This window comes from Fragaria vesca, linkage group LG3 (genome assembly GCF_000184155.1).
Source record: "Fragaria vesca subsp. vesca linkage group LG3, FraVesHawaii_1.0, whole genome shotgun sequence".
Lineage (NCBI taxonomy): Eukaryota > Viridiplantae > Streptophyta > Magnoliopsida > Rosales > Rosaceae > Fragaria > Fragaria vesca.
In genome coordinates this window covers 9,632,064-9,652,656 of record NC_020493.1, presented here as the reverse complement: position 1 = coordinate 9,652,656, position 20,593 = coordinate 9,632,064, and the positions used below count along the sequence as shown (strand labels likewise).

Sequence of the window (20,593 nt, the reverse complement as noted above, 5' to 3'; positions counted from 1 at the left end):
GTCTGTTGCGTCTTGATAGAGTATTGAAGGAGGTTTGGGTCTGCCTTGGTCGGATTTGGTAAAGGTGAGGATGTTTTTGCATTAGAGCCTTTAAATTTGTAGTTTTGGTGATGCTGTAGATGTTTGATGGGGTTATTGGTTTATTTGAGGAGAGAGGAGGGAGCTTGCTGAATATGTATCTCTTTGGACATACAGAAACAAAATCAGTTATTAATTAAAATGTGTTTGGATCATAGTAAGGTCTTATGTGTTGTTTGAATCAGTGGGAGCTTGATTTTATCTAAGAGCCAAGTTTTAAATACGATCTTTGTATTTTTGGTTCATATGGATGATGTCAAATTCAATGATGTTATATTACAGTTCAAGATTTGGAGTTGATGTTATATTACAGTGATGTTATATTCCTGGAGTTTACTGATATATATATATATATATATAGAGAGAGAGAGAGAGAGAGAGAGAGAGAGAGTCGTAAGACAGAGTGGTTTTTCAAATCTAAATATGGGCCACTCCCAATGTGCCTTCATGCCCAGCTTCTTTTTTTTTCCTTTTTTTTTGTCAAAGTTTCATGCCCAGCTATAATCTATATCAGATTTCCTATTAATGTCTGTTCGTTAATCACAGCGGAGCTTTACATTGATATCAGGCTGCGAAGAAAAATGTAAACTGTAAAATCTTCTCACTACGTAGCTTCCCTTCCCAAGCATGAAAATAAATGTCCTCTACTAGGCAGAGAGGGAATAAATAGATAAATAGACGACATTGAACCAGCCAAAATGATGCAATACCATTCACCTCAGCTAGAAAGTCTAAAGCTAACTCAGATACATATCAAAGACAAGAAGAGAGCAGAATGGATTGAAGCCACTCCAGGTTGATAATACTCACCCTTCTATCATTCTTTGCATGAGATTGGCAAACATAGAAACGATGACAGAAAATTATGGCTGTTGCAATTGTTACCTGGGGTCTGCAATAGCAAATTAAAATGTTCAGGTTCACGAACACACTGAATCATTGATCTAAATTGCTTGGTAGGATGAGAGTCACCACATAATAAAGACAATATATTATACTCGACTAACTAGCATGAACCTTAAAGTTCAAATGTCAATGATTGAAGATCAGTTTTTTATATGAAGTACAACAGCCATGACAACTTTATATATCTTCAGTCTAGATCACTACACGTTTCAATCTTAGACATGTTTTTATATACATCTGAATATAACCATCCCCAAAGAAAAAGAACAGATATATATATAGTGATTCTCAGGTGCGGACGTCCGCACCGCTTTACGGTGCGGATTTCCCTCCGTTCGCCACCGTAAGGCGCCGACGAGGGCGCGCCTCCACCCCAGCGGACTCCAGCAACTTCCCCGACCACTTTCCATCCCCGGCGAGTCCGCCGAATTCCAGTTTTTCCGGCCAGATCACCCAAAACTTCAAACAAAGTCAATCCGGCCGGAAAACTGGAATTCGGCGGACTCGCCGAGGATGGAAAGTGGTCGGGGAAGCTGCTGGAGTCCTCTGGGGTGGAGGCGCGCCCTCGCCGGTGCCGTACAGTGGCGAACGGAGGGAAATCCGCACCGTCCGTATTTGAGACGGACTGTATATATATATATATATGTATAGGATTTTTCTCAGCTACAAACGTCCGCACCAATGGTTTTTGTGCTGATTTTCATTTTTGCACCATTTTTTGATCGAATTTCCTCATCTCCACCGTCTAGTATTTAGATAATATTATGTAGATCATCTGTGCAAAATTTCAGCCAATTTAGTAATCGTTAAGGCCCTCAAAATTGCGTCTTTCTGTTATAAACATGGACGGTTCATGTTTGACAGAATTCAGTCCATCCATTTGTTTTTCGAGTTTGAGGGCCTTAACGATTACCAAATTGGCTGAAATTTTGCAGAGATGATCTACACAATATTATCCAGATACTAGACGGTGGAGATGAGGAAATTCGATCAAAAAGTAGTGCATAAATGAAAATCCGCACCAAAACCATCGGTGCGGACGTTTGTAGCCAAGAAGCCCTGTATATGTATCTATATATATACAAAAACGTTTCAAAGCGGACGTCCGCACTCGGCTTAAAGTGCAAACGTCCCTCCGTTCGCCACCGGACGGCGCGCCTCCACCCCAGCGGACTCCAGCAGCGTCCCCAACCACTTTCCCTCCCCGGCGAGTCCGCCGAATTCCAGTTTTCAGGCGAGATCGATATTGTTTAAAGTTTTGGGTGATCTCGCAGGAAAACTGGAATTCGGCGAACTCGCCAGGGAGGGAAAGTGGTCGGGGACGCTGCTGGAGTCTGTTAGGGTGGAGGCGCGCCGGACGGAGGAGAACGGAGGGAGGTCCGCACTTTAAGCCAAGTGCGGACGTCCGCACCAGAACGGGCCTGTATATATATAACCAAAAGAAACTATCTTTTTAAGCTGAAGGGTAAACAGAACCATCCCCAAAGAAAAAGAATACAAATATATAACCAAAGAAACAATCTTTTCTTTATGCTAAAGGGTAAACAGAACCATCCCCAAAGAAAAAGACTAGAAATATATAACCAAAGAAACAATCTTTTCTTTAAGCTAAAGGGTATATAGATACGGAAGTTATATAAGGCTTAAAACTCACACTTTAAGTCTCATTCCCAGATCTTGTAGAAAGGTACAGTATGACTTTCGTAGATATGCCTCTTTCTTTAAGTCTATGCCATCTACTTTAGATGGAGAATTTTCTTCAATTTCCTTCCTGGAGAAGTACCAAGAGCCTCCTTCCTCTTTATCCTCAGTCTGTCTATAACAACTACTTTCGCTCACAGCAAAGTTAGACGAATCGACAGACAAAAAGGAAGCCATGTGTATTCCTTTTTACCAATTAAAAAACATCTGACATAGACAGTTCATCAGCACGAAAATGTGAGATAAATACCCGATTCCAGCAATATCCTGGCCAAGCATTACCAAGACCGGTCAGAAAAAATGGGCCATAACAGCATCACAAAGGGGATGAACAATATATGAAGAAAGAATAACAAAGAATAGAATAAATTAGTGCATAATGAAAGACAACTGGTCACATAAATGTACGTTCTGCATCCAGCAAGTGACCTTTTTATATAAGAAAGAGAATGTACAAATAAGTTCTTAAGACATCCACTGAGAAACCCTCCAAGATACAGCAGCAAAAACACCAAACAAAGAAGAAATAATCACCAAACCCAAAAACAATAATCCACAAACTACTGTAGCTATAATGAAAAAAATTGAAGCCTATAAAGATTGCCAAAGCTGACTCTATCCCGCAAGATGTCCAATATATCCCTCTCACATTCTTAAATATTTTCTTCCTCTCCATCTAGATGACCCAAATCACTGCTGACATACAACATCTCCCCAAAACAACCCCTTGTTTCTCACTCAAGAAATTAAAACAAAGGACATATTTAAACACTTTACCTTTCACATAATCGGCTGGAATGTCCCTTCTCAGATCAAATTCCCCAAATATCCATTTCCAGAAAGCTAAAGGTTAAAATTTTGGCTTCTTCTTATACACTACTGGGGATATACAAGCATGCAAGCATAAGGTTTTCTCCTTTAAAACCACAAGTATTAGCTTTCCATGGGAAACATTCTAAACTAAAACCCAAACTTCAGAAGAGACTATCCTTCCGGATTTACAGAATAGAATGGATTGAGGAAAAGAAGAGTTATCCATAAACACATTAGATTACTATATGGCAGAAAATTCACCCAAAGCTTCTAGCATCGACTTTCTCTTATCTTGCCTAAATGGGACCAGCACACTGTCTAGTCTGAGAAAGGAGCTCCCAAACTTCCACATGATTTAGCAAAAAGCTATGTCCCCCACCCATCTCTCTTGTCATAACCTATCTCCAAGTTTCTTTCAAGCACCAAAAACTTCGAAAACTAACACCATCTCGCCTTTAAACCAATACATTTTTCGATATCTCAACTCTATCCCTCAAGTAATAGCTTCCAACTTTCTCCTAGAGGGGAAACCAAAACTTCAATTGGGTATAAGGCATCATGCATCACACAGCTGCTGGCTGTAACTACTAAAAGATCCAAAAAGCCTACGAAACATAATCCGAAAGCTGCTACACATGTCTATCTATAGTCTATACACTGTTTGATATTCTAAGAGCTTTCCTATCACTAACTCAATCATCAAAGTTCAGCAGTATGCAAACTGCTCCAAGTACCAAACTTAGCTGATCCAACTCAAAATGCAAAATAAAAGACAACAACAAAAAAAAAAAAACTACAAAATAAACAAAAAATAAGCAACTCAAAAAAGCCCAACACTTTATCATTTTTTTTCTGAGAAAATTACAGGAACCAATCGGTCCGCAAGACCCAGTTTAGAATTTTCAATTTGAGCAAGATGGGTCCAAATTTGATAAACCCAGCTCAAAAAAGCTCGATGCTTTGAACACACAGCTGAAAATGGAAAGAAGGAAGAGTCACAAAAGCGAAGTAAAGGGAAGTGATTGTTACCTGGACATGGAATTGAGAGTAGTAGGGTGGCGAGTTCACCCAAATCGAAAGGAGCTTTTTAGGGTTTAATACTGTGGAGGGAGCTAGAGGAAAGAAAGAAAGAAAGATCGGTGCTTTGAGGACGAGGACCGGCATTTAGCTTTTCTATTATTACTGTGTTTTTCCTCTTGTAACAAATTAAAGTTTTTTATTTTTATTTTGTTTCCTATTTTGGTTTACTTCATGAATATCAACTTGAGTTCCTTTATCATCAAAAAAAAAAAGACTTGAGTTCCTTTAATGGCATAACCTGTTGATTTCGTTCCGTTGATGTAAATCTTCGTGTCCTTTATTTGCATTATTATTAAATGAGAGCATAGAGTTAGAAAATGGGAAACATTACACAAGTAGGAGGTTAGCAAATGGAACTACTCTAGTCGGCTGTGATTCTGTGAGGTTCTAGAATTGACCATCTGTCTGGCTGTTAATATCCTATCTTGAGACTTGAGAGCACACCAAACCAAGTACCTCTTCTCTCCGACATTTAGTCTAGTGACAACGGGAAGTTAAATCTATAACATTTGAGTTGTTTTTGATTCAAAAAAGTTTCATCTATACTTTTACTTTTGTTCACTTCAGGTCCTGTTGAGGTTGTGTCGGCTTAGAAATTCTGGCCATCTGTTATTTCATTTCATATGGAATGCGTAAAAGTGAAAATGTTGATAGTTAAGAGAGTCGTTATGCAGCTTATGCTCGTAAGTCATACCTCGGTGCAGAGTACTAACGAAGGAGAAAATCGACAATGAGAAATATGTAAACAACTAGCTTGTTTGTATTTCAATCACTTTCTCAGACAAGCCAACAGATCGAGTATTGGTCATTTCAATCCAGTTAGATATAAGGGAAAGAAGGAGAAGCCAAACAGATAGCAGATGAGCACCATAGTAAGACTTCATTTTATATAATTGATGCTTTCATCAAATATTGGAAGTTTCTTCACAATTTAACCATCAATCAACAGCATCCAAAACATGAGGAGCCTCTGGGTCCCTTTGGAAACATCAATAGTATATTATTCCGATACCAGGAATAATAAAGGATCAGATGAGCATACCGAGGATAGTCTGCAAAGAAATCAGTGTACAATTGTGCATGAAGAGAACTTGCAAGAGACTATCCAGCCAACTCAAACATGATTCTCCTGTGCTTGCCTTTTCTGATCCCTATCTGTGTGTCCAACCCTCCTGCCATGATCTTCTGCATAATCAAACCCATTACGATGAGAGGTTCCAGGCTCATAATCACGACGTTGCCTCTTCTCTACAGCATCAAGGGCAGGGCTTTCTGCCTTGCGTTTGGGTGATTGGTATCCCTGGCCACCATCATCATGTGCAGATACCTCACCTTCTTCCACAATATTCATATCAGTTCCACCGTACCCAACACTCTCTTGATTTTTTCCACCTTGTAAGTTCTCATGTTCTGCTACATTTGAGGGCTTAGAACGGCTTTGACTCCCAGCAGCAAGTTCAATACCATCTTCCAGTTCCCTCTCAATGAGATCATCTTCATCCATTAAATCTTTCTTCCGAATCATATCACCCTGGGACTTCCTACGTTTCTCCAGTGCTGCCTTCAACTTGTTTCTGTCAATCTTTTTAATGACATCATGAGGTGACTGGCCAAGTGCACCTGTTCTACTCTCCATACTTCGATCACATTTGTCCTGCAGTTCTCCTGCTTCTCTTGTTTCACATTTCCCATTATTTTCTTGACCCTCACATCCCTCTGACCCAAATTTTGATGCACTTTGAGATGGTCCTCCCTTTTCCTGGTGGGATGATATTGGTCCGGTGTGTTGATTATCTTTGCATTCAGCATCCACATTTTGGTCAGACGCATTTTTCATTTCTGTACTTCTGTAGTCATTATTTTGACTTTGCATGGTTCTAGGAGGTCCATCGCCATTGTCAACATCTGACTGCTCAGACGCTGGTCTAGAGGATGAAGATTTCAAGGTTCCGGGTCTTGTTGCATGTTCTTCATTGCTAGCTGTACCTTTAGTCGGGGCCCGATGAGTAGCACCACTAGCTGTACTTCCTTCAACTTCATTGGAAGCTGGGGCTCTATTCTGTTCATAAAGTTCCAGCATTTGATTGCTAACTTCTGCATGAAAAAAAAAATTGTGTAAGCTTGAAGCTGACAGGCCATATATTTGCAAAACTATTTAAAGAACATTACAGAAGATCCAACTACTATTAATTCTTCCCAACAAAACTAATGTAATTTGGCCAAACCATTTTCATTTTATTCCCAACCCATTCTAAATTTTGTACTTCTAGTTTTCCTTAGACCCGTTTTACTTTTAGTGAGTAGGAAAAGGCAAGGGTGGGAAACGGAGACTGATGATTTTGCTCTGAATTAAAATGAGGACACCCACCCTCCAATTGGCGTGGGGTGACATCAAACTCTTGCCACCAGACCTTCTCGCCATCTGACGGGAGCTTTACTTTGAGAAACTTGGCAGCAAGAAATATGGCACCAGCTGCGATGTGGTGGGGTTTAAATTGCAAGCAAAGAGATGTCCGAAGTCTGCATGCCACATTCCAAGTTCAAGAAGTAAACGAAGAAAGGCCAAAGACAAGCAGAATATACATGCGATCAAGCATACCCATCATTGACGAAATTCCATGCAACTTGAGCAAGGGCATTTTGTGCTACTTTAAATTTCTTTATCGCCTCAACAAGGGGTTTATAAGGATGCAATAAATTAAGATCAAAACCAAGAGTTGCAAGAACAACCCTCTCTCCACTTAGAATTAGTTCTTTCTGCTGTTCATATACCTCCTGCAGTATTTCAAATTGTATTATAGCACCAAGAAATATTCTAGAGCATGTAACGATCTTGAGGTAAAGTTGAGAACAAACGATCATCATGAATTCATGATTACGAAATCATTAGAATGATCATGATGAATTCACTCAAAATGAGTAGTGAGTAACACAGATATGATTTCAATGATTGGATGAGGTACAGGAATGTATTGTATAAGAGCATTGCGATAAAAACTACCTTTTGCTTGATCTTCTGAACTGCTGCAGGATCCTTCTTATGTATGATTTCATAAGAAACGAGGATAACATCTTTCAGTGGCCGTGGAGTTTCTTCGACTTTGCCAGCAAGAAACATACATACCGTTGCAATAGTCTGCAGTAACATTTTAAAGAGTTCAGTCAATGAAGTTGGAATCATCTACATCTCTCACTAGTAAAGCCCCTCTTAACACGTGCCTACAAGCACACACTAGTATACAATAAGTCACCACCAAGCATGATCACAACTTGCCCTATTTCCTAGAAAGTCATAATCTCAGCTCTTTATATTTTGTCATTTGAACTTTTTCTATTCTCCTACTTTTAGATTGAAACTAGAATACATGAATGGGCAAGCGTCCACAACAGCCAACACCAAATGTTAGTTATTGCCCCAGGTAGAAAGTCTAAGCTAACTCGGACATATAGCAAATAGAAAAAGCCAACAATAGGGGTTGGATGGCATTTAGATTTTCAGTGCTCACCCTTCTATCGTTTCTTGCATGTGATTGTCGAAGGAAAAATCGATGACAGAATATTATGGCTGTTGCAATTGTCACCTGGGGTCTGCATAACAAAATATTTAAGACCTTGATCATGCTGAATCAATGAGTCTAAACAAGGTAAAAAAAACGTATATGCAAACCTATTATGGAAAGAAAGATATATAATGTCAATTGCAATCTTTATTATGAGCCTTCCAAGCCTACTCAAAAGGTATTAATCAAGATTCAAGTCAAACCTAAATCTGTCTTATAAATTAAGCCGTAGTGAGAAACTAAAAGCATGCTAGATAGCTTATATCTATATTTTCTATAACCAGAACTTGTATTACAAAATCACTACAAGCCAAACAGCTTTACAGGAAGAAAACAACAAAACAAAAGGCCTCAGGACAAAGCAGCTCAATAAAACATTTACCTAACTGTCAGTTGCATTCACTTGTATACCTTTACTTTTATGTAAAATACCAAACACTTAATCAATCATCTCTTTACAATAGCTATTGAAACACAATTCTAATAGATTCAGCTCTATGGCACCCTTTTGGAATAAAACACAAACAATTTCAAATGCACATGACTAAAGCAATAACTCTGACGAGGTGTGTAGGGAAATCCAAAACAAGAACCAATATGAAGGGGAACTTTTCTCAGAAAAATTGACATAAACAAGCAAAGTGTATTTGATTCCCTTAATTTTTTTTTTTTTTTTTGTTCCAGAGATTCCCTTAAATTTTGCCAAGGTGTTAAATACCTGAAATAGAGAAGGATGCCAATTTTTTCTTGAAATGCTTCTTGAAAGATTCAAGAGTAATCATGACATGTAAAAAAGTCATTATTTTACGTAAGAAATTGTTGTATTTTATGGAATAGACACTTGTCCACAACCTTACTCTCTGTTGAGATCTTTCTAAAACATCCAAACTAGTAAGTTTTATGAATTTTACATGCAAACATATAGTTGACAAGTTCAGGTTGAAGTTGATGATGGAAGAAGCCATCACTACTGTGTATTATTTCTTGTGAGGATATAGCCCCAAAAAACCAAACTTCCTATATGCTACAAGCCTAAAATGAATTAAGCCAGGCATTTGTGAGGAACAGAAAGCTTAAAAAAAAATCATATCTTCCTAACAACAATCTTCAAAGCATCAAGAAGATTTTATATAAGAAACACAATTTTGAAATGAAGTATAAGAATTCAAAATTACTTCAATGGATGCTAACTAGGTAATATAGCAGCCAAAGGAAGTAGTTATGAGGCATGACTCTTATGGCTTTGGTTTCATGACTACAACAGCAATCTACCAAATAGTAAGGCAGAGACATAAAAGTTACATTAAAATACATACTAACAGGCTCAACAACAAAGAATCGGTTTAAAATAACTGCAAGATGAAATAAACTTGGAGGTAGCTCTCAGAAACTCACACTTTAAGTCTCATGCCCAAATCTTGTAGAAATGTACAGTATGACTTGCGTAGATATGTCTCCTTCTTCAAGTCGATGCCATCGAGTCTAGATGGAGAATTTTCTTCAATTTCCTTTCTGTAGAAGTACCAACAGGATCCTTCTTCCAGCCTCTCCTGAGCATTAGATGACCCACCATCATACATTCCAGTGATTCCACTATGAGAGGACTCAGCAGGCAAAAAACCAGCCATATATATCTCAGCTCGAAAATTACAACAAATTGGATGTACAAAATTTAGTGTTGAACGTTGTGAACTGGAACAGTCCTGTAATTTCCTGTTCATTGAGTAGCAGGCCGGTGAGGAAATGTTAGCCACAGGATACATAAAATATAAAATAAATGAGCATTCCGCACTAGCCAAAAATATAAACAGAACAAAGAATTCATATATAAGCTGCAAACAATTAATTCTCCCAGTCCTGAACAAGTCTCTCAATAACTACCCTATCTCTACACGCTAGAGTAAATACCAATGTATGGCCACATCATCAAGTCATCAACAATTACCCTTACATAAACTTAATCTACAAAAGGCCACTAGTTCACTCATCATTGAGTACCCAATTGTTTATCTCACAATATTGCACCTCATGATCCCTCATTTTACTCGTTTGAGATCAAATGATAACTCAGATTTCGTATGAAGTTTCAAATCTACACAACTTTGTTAACCACTCAATCAATTACAGAATTACAAAAAAAATCTACCAAAAAATTTAACCCTCGACAACCCTACAGGCACCCAATTTGTTCTAAAACCTATTCGCAGGGAATTCAATCAATACAAACAGAGCATTACCCTAAAGCTCCAATCTTTGCGTGCAAAAAGTATACAGAGAACCCCAACAATCAAAACCCTAATCGCTGGTAAGCATTTGAGATAACAAAGAGGGCGAATTTGGCATAATGCGCGGTTCAAAACGGGTCGTGAAATTGAATGCGATTAATGAAATTAAAAGGAAATCTAAATGCGCGAAAGCAAAGTAAGAAGAAGAAGAGAGTGAGATTACCTGGAATTGAGGGATAGGTACCCAATCTTCCCAATTTGGATTTTTAGGGTTTATGGTGCGGTGACTCTGAAGGAGAGAGACGACGAGAGAGAAGAGAAAAGAATCGCGGCTTGGGTCGAGGCCCGGTTTTTTAGAGTCGAGAGGAGCCTTTTCTTTTCTGTGTGTTGGATGATACGTGTCTTGTTTTGGGTGGATCGATTTTTTTCAAAGTTCAAACTTTACATTTCGAGGAAAAACCCCCCACCGATTTGAATTGCTTTGTAAATCTTAATAATTAATTTACATTTTCTAAACAAAAATATTTTAAGAATCATGAAAATTTCAAAGACGATTTTACTATGGATATTATGTTTAGATTGCATCTATCTAGTTTCCATCTCAAACTCTCCCACTCTTCCCCTTCAGAGGTTCATGAAATAGGAAATACATGGGTGATGTGTGTGGTAGATTTGTTAGTATTGTTGTTTTTATGTTTTTAGATGTAGGGTCATCAGTCTATAGTTTAGTGAGCTGTTAGTTTCCTCTCATTATTTCTATTTAGATCGAGTTGGAGACTCATGTTCTTTGTTATTAGTTTTCTATTTTTGCGTTTACAGGTTTGTAATTTGGGTTTGTCTTTGTTAATGAATTATTCATTTTTCTCCCAAAAAAAAAATTGCATCTAAGCATTTGGTTTAAGAACCACCATATTATTACTCATACAATCATGATGTCTACTAAATTGATTCATCTTCGAGTGTTTGACTACATTAGTACATCAGTAAGCCTATCGGTGTGCGAACCTAACACCATATTACATAAACCCTCCAGCACCCTTTAAACTATATGGGGGATGTACTCCACTTATACAATACGGGCTCACTTCAAATTAAAGAAATGAAAGATGTATTATCATTCTAATCTCGTACTCGATCACCTTATGCATGTCTATTCATTGATAGCTTTACACAATTCAAAAACAATCATCATAAGACGTCTTGTCCATAGAAACATTCTCAAAACCGATAGAACGCATCGTGTCATTCATGTGACACTAGAGTCGATCAAACTTGCCGGCCTCCGGCTCATCAACTCAAATGGTCAATGACCCTTGGCTGCCTTGTCATGTTGGTTTGGCGGGGCGTAGGTTCGTATTTTGGTTGACCAACATGTCGGCAGTCACGTGCGCCCACCCATAAAACAAAAGGAAGACACAACATCAAATAAAAATCTCAAACAAAATTTAAACTCAGAGCTGTCTCCTCCAGCTTTGTAAATCACAAAACTCTCTCTGTCTGTCGGAAACGGCTGAGATTGGGCGGGATGGCGACGGCGACAGCGCCGGCGAACAAGATCGAGAGGGCCCATCTGATGTACAGGGAAGGGAAGTACGAGGAGGCTCTGGGATTCTACACGGAGGCCCTGTCCATGGCCAAGACCAAACCCCAGAAGATTGCTCTCCACAGCAATAGAGCCGCCTGCTTCCTCAAGCTTCACCTTTTCAAAAAGGTCCTTCCTTTCTTCCTCTTTTCTCAATTACAATATCGATTACTTGCAAAAGAGTATGTGACTTTTGTTGGGTCTGAGATTTTTGGATATATGTTTGTTACCCAATTTTGAATTTTCCCAAATGGTTTTTAGTGTATATGAATTTGAAATTTTGTGAAGAAGAGCTCTTTATGCACATGGTTGAGGATGTTTGATATGATAACACTATTAAGTCCACTGTAGGCCCTTTGTCTAATAAGTTATCTTTCACTGTATAAGACGATTCTAATTTTTAAGCTCTTTAGATTTTTATGTGAGTTGGAGTTTTGTTTCTTTCTATCGCTATAAGGAGACCCGGCAGCTAATGTGAACTTTTCGGGGATAAGTTTAAAGAGTCTTCTCGAACTCATATGCTCTTTCCGGGGTGTGTGATTGCCTTTTTGTTAGGAAAGGCAATTCCTTTTCTTATTACAAATGGACAAGCAGCTACTTAGATCAGATTCAAGTCCTAAGTTCTAGAGCATCAGTTATTTAAGTCTTTCTGCTTGCAGTACTGCCTTTATTTTTGAATTCCGTATCTGCTAGTTATGAGTTCAAATACTGCCAGACTTGGGACGGAGAAAGTAGTGGTAGTTGCTTAGTTTGAGTTATGAGGAAGCTGAAACCATTTCCCTACAAAAGATAGATTTTTGCTTAGGTGGAACTATAATTTGTTTCATTGTTTGTGGATCTGGTGTATGGACAAAGGAACCCATTCAAGTGATGTATGTCAAAGAAATTATTCTTTTTTGGTTGTTAAGTGATGCTTGAAATTCGGTATGGTCTGTTGAGCACAGGAAAATCATGCATCCAGACATGGGTCTTTGACTTGGCTGTGTATTAATGTAGCTTATTATTAGTGGAGCTTGTACCTTTTGGTCTTGTTTCTCTTATTTCTATCTATTTTCTCAGTGCGTTATAGATCAAATTTCATCCATAGAAATTTGTTTCTGGCATTTTTGTCCTCTCTGGTGTTTGTTCTTTTCTGTTAATTGATTTCTTACATGACTTCATTCTGATCATCTTAGGCTGCAGAGGAATGTACCTCAGTCCTTGAGCTTGATTACAATCATACCGGAGCATTGATGTTGCGGGCACAGACCCTGGTGACACTAAAGGAGTACCGCTCAGCAATCTTTGATGTTAATAGGCTAATAGAGTTAAACCCATCATCCGAAGTGTATCAAAACCTTGAAGCCCGTTTAAGGACGCAAGTGGTACAATCTCTTATCCTTTCTGCCAAATTTTCATTAATCCACGTAGAGTTTGCACATTAGTTATGCTCCAGTAATTGATGATTAGAGGCCATTTAAGAAATTGCAAAAGTTTGGTGACCTGCTGCATTGTTATAGAATGATTTGCATTTAGAATCTAAAATCGGAAAGCGTCAGAGCGAGAACTTCAGGTTTCTGTTCCTTTGTATTTGACATAGAATTATCATCATCATCACCATCATCATCATCATCACAAGTTTGCAATTGTGAACATCATCATTGCTATAAATTTACAATTATGAACATCATCATCACCAGCAGCAGTGCAGCAGGTGCTGAAATCATAATTTGCACATGTCAATTTCCTGGCTGAGTAAGAAGTTATTTTTTCTGCTTGAGGAAAGTCACTGGCTCCAATACCCGAGTCCGAAGCAGAGCTAGAAGAAGAGGAAGAAGAAGAGGGTGAAGCTGAGCCAAATAGATATGGGGAGAGAGAAGAGCAATATATAAGAAAAGAAGATGTAGTACCTTCGAGGGAAAGAAAGGATCAGCATGCTGAGGTTAATAGGACTACTGTTCCCTATGTTATCCCACTCAAGACACCAACAAAGAAGGACTCTGCTGAACAAGAAAGGGATCCAAAACAAATCTCTGTGAAGACTTCCCCGGCTGAAGTTGTTACACCAGAATATGTCAAAGAATTACCTTTAAAGGAAAAGGGATGGCAAGCAATCCCAAAACCAAAGGGACACTCTTCTTTGGACTATGGACGGTGGGACAGTGTGGAAGATGACTCTAGCGAAGATGATGACGATGATGATGAGGAAGAATCTCAACCACAGTATCGGTTCCGTGTAAAAACTGTTGGTGTTCGGCCGGTGAAGTGAAGAGAAAATTATACACAGTACTCAAACCAGACAGTAATGATCATAGTGAGTTCAAAATCTAAAAAGATTCAGTGGTTTCATATGCTGAGGATTCTATAGCTATGAGAATCCAGCTTTGGCATGTTAGCAAACTTGACAATTGTATTGTCATAGGAATCAGGATTTTGCGTGTTGTCCATTTCAGTTGAATCCGTCGAATCTGTGCGGTTGTATATTGCGATCTGCCATTTTCGAATTATACATGCTTCAGCACAGAAGGGCTCTGTCTACAATTGAGATCAAACTTGCACAGATTTATTATTGCTTATGAGCGTCAGGCAATCGTTGCTACTTAATGTAATTATGTACTGTTGTACATTGTCTGTGATGCTTATATGAAACTTGGAAAGCTTGAAAAGCATGGAAATTTGGGAGTTAACTGAACAGATGATACATGATTTCAATATTTAATTTATTTTTTATTACACTTTCTGGTGTCTTGTCAAGTAGATTAGTAAGCAGAGCGACACAAATGGATGAGTTTTTGTGTTGTATCATTTTGGGCAACAATTGCTAATGTTCATATTATTTGTTTATCCAAATACAAGCAAATTCAACTCTCAAGTCTCAAGTAACATTAGTATTAATACTTGTCCATATTTAGAACTATAGAAAAACATTCAAGAATCTAGATGTTGATAACAAACTATTACAAGAGCTAAGGAGCAACATCTACAATAGAACCAGTTTTCTTCCTTCTAATTTGAATTTTTTCCGTCAAGAACAGGCAATGCTTGACATAAAATCTCAGCTGCCTTATCCAGCTCCTGTTCACTTATGATCAATGGAGGCACTAGCCTAACAACATTACCTTTTCCAGCAGTTAACACAAGAAGGCCTGCATTTCTACATGCATCCACAAGAGGTGAGGCAGGGACATCCAATTCAACTCCAAGAATAAGCCCAAAACCGCGTATTTCTCTCACATGAGGATTTCCTCCCAGCTTCTGATTTAAGATACGTTTGAAGTAGAGACCTTTTGTAGAGACGCTGTTCAGAAAACTGGAATTTGATATCTTGTTGAGAACAGCTAGGGCAGCACTGCAGACGAGAGGTGCACCAGCAAAAGTACTTCCATGGTCACCAAAAGCTATGGCAGAAGCAACTCTTTCAGTAACCAATGCAGCTCCAATGGGTAGGCCTCCAGCTAGTGGCTTAGCTAGAGTCATTATATCTGGGAATACACCAAACGCCTCATGTGCCCAAAGGTACCCAGTTCGGCCTAAACCACATTGTACCTACCAGGGAGAAAATAAATAAAGGAAGTGGAACATGAAAACTGTCTGGTAGGAAGCAAATACAGTTCTAATACAATTATACAGGTAACATCATACTATAAAAGAGAGCAATACTCTATAAACTTGAATCTTTTAGGCCCAGGTTACTCGATTCCTGTTTCCTTTTATATATTGAAAGACTAGTTAGTACTGAATAATCTACGAGACATAGATTTATTTATGTAAAACCTTCTTTTTAAGAATCAGGCATTTATTATAGTTCTTTTACCTTTACTAGTTGAGGCTATTACAACAGCAAAAAATTTATAGCAGGCAAGTAGCTAAGGAATTCAGGTTTAACTGTTGCTGGTATAATGTAACAATTATTTAGGTACTAGACAAATATTATATTACATCCAGATGGATATGATACCAAAACTACAAACCAGAAACATGTATTTTCACAATTAAGTTTGACTTACAAGTCTAAATTATGGTTTGTTCAACAACCATACATCTATAAAAAAAAATAATAATAATAATAATAATAATAATAATAATAATAAAAAACAGAACTGAAAGCAGTAATGAGATTACCATGAGCTTTAAGTACTGAATCAAAGGAAGAACAAATAAAACAGAAACAGGTTCATATGCAAAACTTTTTTGTGCCATTTGGTAGAGCAGAGTGGAAAAGACCATATTTACAAGTGAAAAAAATAGTCCCAGGTGATCATACATGGGCATATGGGCTGATGCTGGACGTCATTATCGTCACTATCACCATTATCAAAGGGCTAAGAAATGAAACCCCAATTGCAATTACCGATTAAACCAAGACTCAAAATGATTTTGGTGCAGAAATTAAAGTCTAAAAAAATAAGAATACAAAATTGGAGAACTCATTTAGCATTATGAATTCAACAGAAACTGAGGCAAAGGTAGCCCGATTACCTCATCAAACACCAGAAGAGCCCCAGCCTCATCACAAGCAGTACGCAGGAATTGCAGAAACTCCTTGGTAGCACTGTATATGCCCCCTTCACCCTGGATAGGTTCGACAAAAACCGCGGCAGTTTTTCCAGGCTGAATCAATTCTCTTGTAGCCACTATATTTCCATACTCTGCAAATGTGACTCCAGGCATGACAGGCTCAAATGGAGACCTGTAATGCTCTTTGCTAGTCAAGGCAAGAGCACCCATGGTCCTGCCGTGGAAGCTGTTAGTGAAAGAGATGAAGTTTGTGGCAGGCTCTTTAGCATCGGGATGATTGTGTCTCTGAAACTTCCTCGCAAATTTAATGGCTGCTTCATTTGCTTCAGTTCCAGAATTAGTGAAAAACACACGGTCTGCAAAACTAGAGCCCACCAATTGCTTAGCTAGTTCCACCTACAACATGCAATGACATAAGTCCATAACCAATCATAACAACCACATAACTAAAAATGCTGCCATCTTCTCTATCATGACCATAGTGATGATAAAATAAAGAAATAAACTTTCCAAAGGGAATACAATTTCTTGGCAATTGAAAAAAGAATAGTTGCCAACAATACAAGATAAACCTCAAACCTGAGGGATGGAGTAGTAGACGTTGCTGACATGGGTGAGGGTATTGGCCTGTTCAACCACAGCCTTCAACCAATCCTCATCACCATGTCCAAGTGCATTCACCGCAATCCCCGAGCTCAAATCCAGATACTCTCTCCCCTCGGTGTCGAACAATTTACAACCTTTGCCACTGGCCAACACCACTGGAGTTCTTGCATAGGTCCCCACCACAACCTTCGCCTCTGTCTCTATAACCTCCTTGCTCTTCACAGACCCAGATTTTGATGCAGTAAATGGTTGTGCTTCCACATCAAGGCTGAGACAAGCTGTCACCGGTCTCTGCCCATTGATTAGTCCGACCCTTCGGTCCAAGTTTGGACTGAATTGACGGCGGAGATTCAGAGCTTGAAATATTGTGTTGGAGGAGATTTGAAGGGAAGTCATTGATTCAACTATTGGAAAGCATCAGTGATTAATGCAATGCACAAAACCCAAATGAGAGATGATTCAAGACTAGAGCAGATCCCAAAACCCAGTAACGAAATGCAATTGGACATAATAACAAATCAATGAAAATGCCGACTTGAATCAAATACCCAATGAATCAGAAAGTTAAAACCTAAAAGATCTCAACTTTCAGAGAACAGCATAGCAAATGTTACTAAAGATGAAAAATTTATACGAATTACGAGAAGGGCAATAGATTGAAAGTACCTGCGTGGAATTGGTGAATGAGAGAAGACGAGAGAAGAAAGCAAAAAGAAGACAGATGACTGCGTGATGTGCAACTAGGGATACAAACGGCGGGCTCACACTGTGTTTGGCGGGTTAAGGTGTACGTGTCCCCACCTTTTCACTCATTCGTTCACACTCTAGGCAAACGACGTCGTGGCAAAAGCATGCTTTTACTTTTTACTTTTTACGGTGACATAGAGAGAGTGAAAAAGTAAAAACGAGATTATACGGAGACAAGAAAGTCGTACCCAAAACGAGAAATCCTACTGATACTAACAAATAAACCCAAAATTCATTTAAACAGGGAATGGAATCCATACGAAATCAAGAGTACTTATTATTGATCAATCCTTCAAATGCATCAAAAAGGGGTACAAGAAAGTTTGAATCTTTTGATCAACTGACAGGCATGAATTTGTAATGAACATCAAAAGCATAGAATTTACAGTAAACTAGCTGAGATTTCAAACAAAAGGATCAGTTCAACACAGAGAAATCAGAGAATCGCTCAGCAAAACACAAGTACAAAACCAAAGAAGATAGGGAAACCCACGTAGTTAAACGCCGTCGTCGTAGATATGAACTGACGGAGATTCTGGTGCTCCTAATTAGCTGTGCACTACTGGTGTAGTTCAAAAGAAGAGCTTCTTCTTGGGGTATAACATGATCTTATTGTTCTTTAATCTTTGTGTGTTTGAGTTACTTTGTGAGCCATATAATTTTTTGGGGTTTTTATTTATATATGCTGTAACATGCTATGAAAGTTGGAATTTGATTTGGGAATTCATCTTGTCATTTGGTGATATGATAGTTTATATGTACCCTTAGAATAATGCGTGACATCGGTGGCTTTTCATTTTTTTGAAAGAGAATATATGGCAAGACAAACACACTACAACAATATGGGGTAAAGGCCACACAAGGTGTGTGGCTTTTAAAGGTGTCGCAAATCACCTTATGTGTGGCAATTTTCCTCATACCCCACCAATACCTACACTGTTACTCTCATTTGCCACACATAAGGTAATTTGTAACACCTCTAAAGGCCACACACCTCCACACAAGATATGTGGCCTTTGCTCCATATTGTTGTAGTGACACGAACCAGACAAACAACAAAGTCCTTAATTAGATTAAATGGATTGATGGAGTACTATTATTAGTTTGTGTGTGTCTGATTTTCAGTCCTCTTTCAGTGCCCTCCAAATGTATAAGAGTTTGAGTTTAGGACTTTGGATGCATGAAACCCAAGATGGACATGAGAACGATTGATTGGGAGGACTCGGCAGGGGATTGGTTTAGGGTCGGATAGTGTGAGTCGGCATGTAATAACTTATACGGTTGAAATGGCGATATAATTGAACTCTTAATAATCTTTGTTGTCATAAGACGTGCAAAAATGAGTTGCAATGCACTTGTTTGCTAGCTCGATCATTCTCTTTATATGGAAATAAAAGTAATGAGGGTAGCTGCAACGTACCACTAGCTAGAAGTTGATGCTATACTAGTACTGCAAAATATGCGAGTCAATTCAAGTTTTTGTTTTCAGCTGTTTCAATCTATTACTACTTACAATGTTCGTAAGACCTCATGATAAGCTGTCGATCTCTCGCAGTGTTAGCCTGTTAGGTCATCGTTACCAAGTTCACTTCAACCTCAATGTGGTCTTTGGCATGTACTAGCAGTCTAGCAGCTTACATGAAATGTGATATTATGACTTTAAACTTAGTTTCCCACCAAAATAAGTTATGCAAACGTACGGCAGGTCTTTTCCAAATGAGTTTTATGCCATTAATTAAGATTTAAAAAGCTATTGTCATATTTGTCACTCAATGATAATCCTACAGCAATTCGCTCACTCATCAAAATCATTGATTTAGTAAGCCTTTTCAGGTTCATTAGCTCAAATGACGTACGTTGATTATTAGGCTTCGATAGAACTCATAATAAACTCGTTGTTTGTTTGATAAAAATTAATTATGACTAAAACTAGAGTTTCAATCGGCAAAACTGATCGATGAATTGCCGTGTATATATATATATATATGTGTGTGTGTGTTGTAGCTATATGAACAGACGTGGCATTTCCTACTCATCCTGCATCCTTCAACTCATGCAGACAAGCCTGGTCAGTGAAAGGAATTATAGATTTATTGTATTGAAATGCAGAAATTTACCTATATAACATTATAACATTTGTTGGTTAACTGTTCATAAGGAAAGGAACAATGTGCTGACTATTGTGACCCTACTGTGGTGTAGAAAATTTTGTGTGCGTGTGCCCTCAGTTTTTAGAAAACCACGATATTACCACACCTTAGATATAATATATAATCAGTATAACATAGTTATTTTGTTTGCTCTGTGTCGTGAAGAATGGTTGTTTCCACGCTCTAAATCACAAGCCATATGTGGCTAGAGTTTTGATGTAAAAAAATAAATAAAGGCCATCCGTATTTTATTTTTAATGAAATCTGGGTTTCTGTTAAATTGTAAGTATACTAATTTAAGTATCAATGACAACTGTGCAATCTAAAATCTTTGGTGATATCAAGATATACTATATAGAATTCATGTATCTTGAATAAGATGTCTCCCTTTTATAACTGTAGTAATTTTCTTCTTGAATAAAATTAATTTTACCTCGCTCTGATATTCTTTAGCTTCATTGTGTCTGAATGATCTTTTGTAATTTTTTCTTCTTTTTCAAAGTGATGTTTTTTTGAATTTCATGTTCCAATTGGAGGTGTTTTACAGGCTTATTAACATTCACCTTGACTAAAGCAATGATGTGATTATCATATGTTTTGTGATCACCGTGAATAACATATTCAAGTCTACGTCATCTTTGACAAGTG

General features: G+C 38.1%; 4 protein-coding genes and 1 pseudogene across 5 annotated transcripts in view; 1 reads left to right on the top strand and 4 right to left on the bottom strand.

Moving 5' to 3' along the window:
- The window catches only part of LOC101291215 (cyclin-T1-3-like), a 7,464-nt gene extending 2,825 nt beyond the window's left edge, over nucleotides 1-4,639 (bottom strand). Inside the window, exons 1-3 of the mRNA XM_004294042.1 lie at nucleotides 4,528-4,639; nucleotides 2,639-2,952; nucleotides 889-970 (exon numbers count right to left, since the gene is read on the bottom strand). Of these exons, the coding sequence (XP_004294090.1) occupies nucleotides 889-970; nucleotides 2,639-2,862 (306 nt within the window). The 5' untranslated portion in view covers nucleotides 2,863-2,952; nucleotides 4,528-4,639. The remainder of the gene's footprint in view (nucleotides 1-888; nucleotides 971-2,638; nucleotides 2,953-4,527) is intronic.
- LOC101292394 overlaps nucleotides 1-20,593 on the bottom strand; it is a 1,325,780-nt pseudogene that overhangs the window by 1,240,611 nt on the left and 64,576 nt on the right. The gene's annotated exons all lie outside the window — the stretch shown is intronic.
- Nucleotides 5,440-10,675, bottom strand: LOC101291503 (cyclin-T1-5-like). The gene is made up of 7 exons (XM_004294043.1): nucleotides 10,587-10,675; nucleotides 9,534-9,851; nucleotides 8,085-8,166; nucleotides 7,580-7,714; nucleotides 7,178-7,353; nucleotides 6,947-7,098; nucleotides 5,440-6,672 (listed from the first exon to the last, which is right to left on the bottom strand). The coding sequence occupies exons 2-7, from the start codon at nucleotides 9,764-9,766 to the stop codon at nucleotides 5,693-5,695; spliced, it is 1,758 nt and encodes a 585-aa protein (XP_004294091.1). The 5' UTR covers nucleotides 9,767-9,851; nucleotides 10,587-10,675; the 3' UTR covers nucleotides 5,440-5,692.
- LOC101301469 lies at nucleotides 11,702-14,596 on the top strand. The gene is made up of 3 exons (XM_004294077.1): nucleotides 11,702-12,074; nucleotides 13,121-13,309; nucleotides 13,711-14,596. Exons 1-3 carry the CDS (start codon nucleotides 11,889-11,891, stop codon nucleotides 14,191-14,193), a joined length of 858 nt encoding a protein of 285 aa, XP_004294125.1. The 5' UTR covers nucleotides 11,702-11,888; the 3' UTR covers nucleotides 14,194-14,596.
- On the bottom strand, nucleotides 14,735-17,790 carry LOC101295312 (acetylornithine aminotransferase, mitochondrial-like). The gene is made up of 4 exons (XM_004294056.1): nucleotides 17,715-17,790; nucleotides 17,022-17,452; nucleotides 16,404-16,838; nucleotides 14,735-15,470 (listed from the first exon to the last, which is right to left on the bottom strand). The coding sequence occupies exons 2-4, from the start codon at nucleotides 17,442-17,444 to the stop codon at nucleotides 14,931-14,933; spliced, it is 1,398 nt and encodes a 465-aa protein (XP_004294104.1). The 5' UTR covers nucleotides 17,445-17,452; nucleotides 17,715-17,790; the 3' UTR covers nucleotides 14,735-14,930.

What these genes read in the sequence shown, in the direction of transcription:
- LOC101291503 (XM_004294043.1), bottom strand. Translation starts at nt 9,766, where the DNA reads ATGGCTGGTTTTTTGCCTGCTGAGTCCTCTCATAGTGGAATCACTGGA. An exon ending in TTGGGCATGAGACTTAAAGT is followed by an intron (nt 8,167 to 9,533) that starts GTGAGTTTCTGA and finishes TTTGTTATGCAG; the next exon opens with ACCCCAGGTGACAATTGCAA. An exon ending in CACCCCACGCCAATTGGAGG is followed by an intron (nt 6,673 to 6,946) that starts GTGGGTGTCCTC and finishes TTTTTCATGCAG; the next exon opens with AAGTTAGCAATCAAATGCTG.
- LOC101301469 (XM_004294077.1), top strand. Translation starts at nt 11,889, where the DNA reads ATGGCGACGGCGACAGCGCCGGCGAACAAGATCGAGAGGGCCCATCTG. An exon ending in AGCTTCACCTTTTCAAAAAG is followed by an intron (nt 12,075 to 13,120) that starts GTCCTTCCTTTC and finishes TGATCATCTTAG; the next exon opens with GCTGCAGAGGAATGTACCTC. An exon ending in CCCGTTTAAGGACGCAAGTG is followed by an intron (nt 13,310 to 13,710) that starts GTACAATCTCTT and finishes GCTTGAGGAAAG; the next exon opens with TCACTGGCTCCAATACCCGA.
- LOC101295312 (XM_004294056.1), bottom strand. Translation starts at nt 17,444, where the DNA reads ATGACTTCCCTTCAAATCTCCTCCAACACAATATTTCAAGCTCTGAAT. An exon ending in TCTACTACTCCATCCCTCAG is followed by an intron (nt 16,839 to 17,021) that starts GTTTGAGGTTTA and finishes TGCATGTTGTAG; the next exon opens with GTGGAACTAGCTAAGCAATT. An exon ending in CTCTTCTGGTGTTTGATGAG is followed by an intron (nt 15,471 to 16,403) that starts GTAATCGGGCTA and finishes TCTCCCTGGTAG; the next exon opens with GTACAATGTGGTTTAGGCCG.